The sequence below is a fragment of the Poecilia reticulata genome, linkage group LG16 (genome assembly GCF_000633615.1).
Source record: "Poecilia reticulata strain Guanapo linkage group LG16, Guppy_female_1.0+MT, whole genome shotgun sequence".
Lineage (NCBI taxonomy): Eukaryota > Metazoa > Chordata > Actinopteri > Cyprinodontiformes > Poeciliidae > Poecilia > Poecilia reticulata.
In genome coordinates, this window is record NC_024346.1 from 13,899,303 (window position 1) to 13,905,577 (window position 6,275).

Genomic DNA, 6,275 nt, shown 5'->3' on the forward strand with positions numbered 1-6,275 from the left:
TCTCTTTCTCACTGATTATTTCTGTTTTTATTTTAATTATGTAAAGCACTTTGAAATGCCTTGCTGCTGAAATGTGCTATACAAATAAAATTTGATTGATTGATTAGGTTTCACTCTATTTCCAAACCGACTACCATCTGCCCTCTGTTCCCTTCTTCTCTGTTCGTTCTTCATCCCTCTAACATGCATAATCAAAGCTCCGCCTTCAGTCCCTTTCATGCAATAACATATCAGAACATCCCTCTCCCGCTTCACCATCATTTTCACCATCAAATTCTAACGATGTTGTCGTACCTTGGCAGGAAAGATACTCCGCAGCGATCTGTCCAACACAAATTTGAAGAAACCTCTAACCAAGGTGCTCGGCTTTCTCAGGCCAGGGATCATGCGAACATTATTCAAATAACCATCTCAAAAGCAAATCTCTACGTATTTTGGCGTAAGCCATTCAAGGATCATAAACTATTAGCAGTATTCTTAGTTTACTCTCCGAGCTTCAGGGAGCCAGAGCAGAGACCTTAGAACCATAGTGATGTTCTTTATATTCTAGGTTTTTAGCCAAACACAAGCACAGCATTTCAGCTCAGCCGGAGCCATCCAAATTATCTCTAGTTTTCTACAGAACTGAACCAATCTTCATCAGGCCATCAAACTTCTAGGTCCCCGACTCCGATGCTGCCACCCCAACAGACGACGGCAGAAAAGACTACTCTCTCAACAACAGAATTGTAGAGGACGTCCACATCTCGCCGCAAACCTCAAAGAAACTTCACATCAAGTATCCAGGTCCCAGGTCTGAATTCCTTAGCCATCTCTTCATTTCATCATTCTTCACATGATTCTTCAATCTAGAAGATCAGGCTCCCATCTACATCACATGCTCTCCGCAGACCAGATATCAGGCCACTTTCTACCATTTTATCAAGGGCCATACCGGGCTTTTTCAACCTGAATCGTACGTCCGCATTCACCCCTGCATGTCTTTCTCGCAGTTCATGCGGCACTCCTCTCATCCAGCAACTACTCGTACCATTACTCTCCTTCTCCATCCTCGTTTCATCCATCCCTCCCTACATCACCCATTGACATTCCTCCATCCATTCACCCACTCTTTGATCTATTCATTCATTCATTCATCCACCCATCCTCATATCCATCCATTCACATCCCTTCATCCACTCACTGACTCACTCATTCATTCGTTCATCCCATTGATCTATTCATTCATTCATCCACCCATCCTCATATTCATCCATTCACATACCTTCATCCACCCACTGATTTATTCATTCATTCATCCATTCATCCACCCACCAAATTATTCATTGATCCATCCATCCCTCTACCCGCATCCATTCATCCATTTCAGATCCATCCGTCCATCCAACCATCCAGATCTGCTCATCCATTCACATACATCCCTCCTGCCCTTCATTCATCCACTCATTCATTCATCCATCCATCCTCATTCTATACCTATCCACATTCATCCATCCATCCCTTTCTCTATACGACGAGAAATGGCAAGTTTTCTCTCTTACAATGACTTCTCTTCAACCCGAAGACATCCAACTCCCTCCGAYGCTTGGCAGCCATTCCAGAAACAAACRGACGAAACAAACAGCCTAGAATCCATTTCACCTCGCATTCGAATTCATCATTACGGCAGCGAAACTTTGGGGACACGAACAGCGTAAGAAGCTTACTTTTTCTATTCAGACTCATTCAGGTCTCAGCGCAGCATCAGTTCCAGGTTCGAGCAGCTCACATTCCAGTAACACAGAACATCCCCGATGTTCCATCATTTCCTTCAAATTCTGATTCTCCGCTCCAGATTTAGAAATTAATTGATCTCAGATTCCTCAGTCTTCTATAATGTCCAACCGACTCCCCCGTTCCTTTCTTCAAGCATAATTCTTTATCCACCCATACTCGTCAGGTATTAGTCATAACATTTAGACATCAGTCTTCAGAGTAGTTAACCGATCAGTTCGCTTTCTCTCACTTACTTCATCTCTTCCATCCTCAACCCATATGAGCCCATCTTCGCATTCAGATCAGAAATTCAGCAACCATTTCTTCTCATGGTCCACGCCTCACATCAGCATCCCGTAATGCAGTCACTTAAGTCCGGCCCAAGCTTTTTTAGTCAAGTCCAGCTTCTCTCTCAAACCTTATTCCGCCTATTCTTTCACGTAGGAGACGCCTCTTCAACATCTACTCAGGCTATCTCCTACAAGACGGTTCAAGTTTTAGTTCGCCGGTCATCACCGGCGTATCTTTCACGCATCCGTATAATCTCAGTGATTTTTCGCAACCCATTCCTTTCTCATCTCAATTCAAATCAGACACTTTTGGGGCTCCTATATTGGCTCGGGAATAAATAAGAGGAACCGCCTCCCGAAGACATACCCCCACTCAGAGTGTCCACATCCCAAGCCCTTCGTCATTCTCCCAGACGACCGAATCAAGATCGTCCATCCCTTCATACTTTCATCCCTTCATTCCCTCACCCCTTAATCCCTCTCCCCTTCATCCCTAATGCATTCATAAATAAATCTTTAAACGTACAGGTTTGTGGCGTGGTCCTTGCTAGTGAAATAGCTATTAGAAAAAGGTAAAAAAAAAATAAAAAATTAAACCATTTTGAAACGGTAGCGATTTTTGCTTTCACATTTTCTTTTACTTCATTATACTTACCTGCTATTGATAGGACTAAAACTTGAGATGTCTGATAACTTAAGGTTTTGCTGTTAAAGGCCTGACAGCTGTAGTTTCCACTCTGATTCTTCTGAACATTGAGGAGTTCGAGCTCAGATCCAGAAGCAGGCAGACTTTTTCCATTAAAGAACCACTGAAAAGTGGCATCAGGTCTGGTCTCAGCTGAACAAGACAGATGGATGTTTGACCCTTCTGGATATTTCTGAGATTGTGATTTTAGTTTGACTTTCTCTGGGCCATCTGTAATTATAGAGAACAAATAATTTTAATTCTCCATATTAACATCATAACCAGAGTTTCAATATCAATACTGAAATAATTGATGTTTTATTAATATGGGGATGTTTTACTTGATCTCATTTTAAAAAAAAAAGTGTTTCTCATATTTTCACTAATTTTGTAGAAAGAGCAACAAAAAACAGACTAATACATTTGCTAAGTGCTAATAAATTTCGTATTGTTTCCATTTCAAAAGAAGTTTATCATGGTGGTGAATAACTCACAGCTGACAGAAAGGTGTAGTGGATCACTGTTAGCACTGCTGACAGGATTGAACACATTACAGCTGTATGATCCATCATCATATCTGGTTACATTGACTATCTTCAGCTTAGATCCTCCATCAGTGATCTGAACTCTGTCACTGGCTGAAACCTCAGAGCTGCTGTTCATCCAGAGGAAGGAGAGAGAAGATCCAGAGGAGGAGCAGGAGAAACTGACAGACCCACTGAACTCAATTAAGTGGGCAACGTCTTGAGTAACCTCTACATTAGAGACTCGCTCTGGGTGGAAAAAACAAAAAGAAAGAAGTCATACATGACAATAAAGTACAACTGAAGAGAAGTTTAATCAAAAGAGAAAATAATCATGACAGGAGACCTGAACTATGTATCTCTACATAAAAACGTTTGTTTTAAAAAGGCTTTTAGGACAAGTGTCTCAAACTGCCTGGTGTTTTTCTCCTTCAAAGCAAAACACTATCAATGTTCAGTAAAAGAAAAGATATTCTACTCGTTAATAGCAGAGTAACTCATATTGCTTCATGACATTACTAATGAAAAACAGAGGTAGAGCTTTTGAAAACATTGTCATACCTACCATATACAGAGATATGTGAAGGTTGAGATGTTTGATATCTCAGAGTTTTACTGTTAAAGGCCTGACAGCTGTAGTTTCCACTCTGATTCATCTGGATATTCATCAGTCGGAGCAACAGACCATTATTGATCAGCTGACCTCCATTCAGGAACCACTGATATTCAGCAGAAGGTGATGAGTCAGCAGAGCAGATCAGATTAACGTCTGATCCTTTCTCATGATGTTCCTTAGATGGATACATTTCTATTTGTACATTGACTGGACCATCTGAGTGTAGAAACAACAATATGTAAAGAAATTAATTTAACTGAAAAATGTGTTCAAATCTAAGTCAATTAAAAGTGCCAACTTTGCAAGATTTTATAAATTCTAATAATCAATGCAAAGTTGGCATTTTTAATGGACTTTCAATGCAACTTTTAGAGCAACTTTGCATTAAAAGTGCCATTATTTATCGAATGACACTTCATGACAACTGTCATAAGCATTCATAAAGACTTCTTTATGTTCATGACAGATGTTATGTTACGTTTATCACAGTATCAGTTTTATGCACACCCCTTCAAATAAAGTGTTACCAATTAATTAAATGAAGTACTCAGTAAGTTAAAAAAAATGACATTAAAGAAGCAGAACCTCTAAAATTATATTTATGTAATGGCTGCAGCAGTTTCAAATAGATGATGAGCAAGTAGATGAACAACTTACAATTAACAGAGATGTTTACTGGATCACTGATAATAGAACTGACAGGATTAGACACACGACATCTGTATGGTCCCTGGTCATTTCGGGTCACACTGACTATAGTCAGAATGGAGTTTTCTTCATGTGTGTTAATCTGAAATCTGTCACTGGCTGTGATCTCAGAGCTGCCTTTCATCCAGATGAAGGAAAGAGAAGATCCAGAAGAGGAGCAGGACAGACTGACTGAGCTGTTGAACTCAATCAAATCTGTGCTTAGTGGGGAGACTCTGACATTGGAGACTGGTTCTGTTGGAGGAAACAAAAAACTTCTAATTTAAAGTGACATTTTATAAAAGGGAAAACAACCATCAGGATCATTTTAAAGACATAAGACTGCTTTTCCCAAAAGCCCATGCTCAGCTTAATGCTACAGTATGTAGGTTTAGAAAGTAGAGTTTCCTTAATAATAAAAATTTTTATTTAAAGGTGCCTCAAGCACACCATACAAAATACATAAAATAAATTAAAAGATACATTAGTAAAATCAGAAAATCATCTGGATAGAAAGAGCAGAAGGCAGTTTTAAACAAATGTGCTTTCAGTTGTGATTTGACTTCATATATAATAATAGAATCACCCAAATCATTCAATGGGACTTCTGGCAATAATTTATACATAGAAGCTAATAATTAATTATGTAACTAACTTATAGCTATATCTCTTTACAACTATTAATTATTCACAAACCTATGTGCTATTATAATTTGAGGTCATATAAACATGTACAGGCCTGAATAAAACTAATGGCTGAAAGAATATGTCAAAAGATAACAGGAAATAAAATTTTAATTAAACAAAGCAAACATGTCTCATTAAACAATGGATTAATTAGTTTCATTATTTAATTATGTTTAACATCTACTCACCATAAACATTAAGTGTGGTGCGTCCTGGCTTATGAACCGGCCGGTCTTGAATGCTTACTATGTAATCTCCACTGTCACTGAGTTTCAGATTCCTGAGTTCCAGAGATCCAGTAGATCTGAAGAGAGTGATCCTGCCTTCATATTGTGGTCCAGTTGTGTTTTCCCCAATAAACGAGAGAATTATGAGATCAGCTAGTCCTGAACCAGGATCAAACTGCCAGGTGACCAATGAAAATGGTTTTTCTGTTGGATTCAAGTTTGTTGTGAACGTTTCTGTCCCTCCAACAGAGGCAATCAGARGAYCATCTGGTAACACACCAGCTCCATCAGATAAACCTGGAAAACAGTTACAAGTATAATGSAATATTAAAATGGCTTAAAAAGTCAAAAAACAAATCTGGATAGTAACAAAAGGTTAGCCTACTATAAAATGCTGAAAGTATACACCTAATATTTTAGGTATGTTTTAATCATTTTGATATATGTTTAAGAATAAGGTTTAGCTGGTTGTTAGATGATAAAAACTTGACATAGGCTTGAAAACATTTTACTCATACAAATCTCTTACCTATAAAAACCACAACCACRACAAAAAGCAATTGTAACATTGCTTTGTTGTATATCTAGAGGTGTCAGCGTAAGGACAGCTCAGGACTTGAACTGAAACTTAGAAACGCTTTGCAATGAATGGTGAACACTTAGTGCTGTAAATGAGAGCCGCCTTGAGAATCAACAGCATGTCCTACTGGAGTTAAAAAATTGCTTGGCGGCTCCCTCCTGTGGTGAATATATATTTTTTGTGTGATCTAAACAGAGAGGGACAGTATATTTTATAAATTAGAC

At 38.6% G+C, this 6,275-nt stretch overlaps 1 protein-coding gene across 1 annotated transcript in view; it reads right to left on the reverse strand.

Annotated features, from left to right (window-relative positions):
* Positions 1–6,275, reverse strand: part of LOC108167006 (carcinoembryonic antigen-related cell adhesion molecule 5-like) — a 30,362-nt gene that overhangs the window by 20,957 nt on the left and 3,130 nt on the right. The window contains exons 3-7 of the mRNA XM_017309333.1: positions 5,433–5,770; positions 4,528–4,812; positions 3,820–4,086; positions 3,225–3,503; positions 2,701–2,961 (exon numbers count right to left, since the gene is read on the reverse strand). Of these exons, the coding sequence (XP_017164822.1) occupies positions 2,701–2,961; positions 3,225–3,503; positions 3,820–4,086; positions 4,528–4,812; positions 5,433–5,770 (1,430 nt within the window). The remainder of the gene's footprint in view (positions 1–2,700; positions 2,962–3,224; positions 3,504–3,819; positions 4,087–4,527; positions 4,813–5,432; positions 5,771–6,275) is intronic.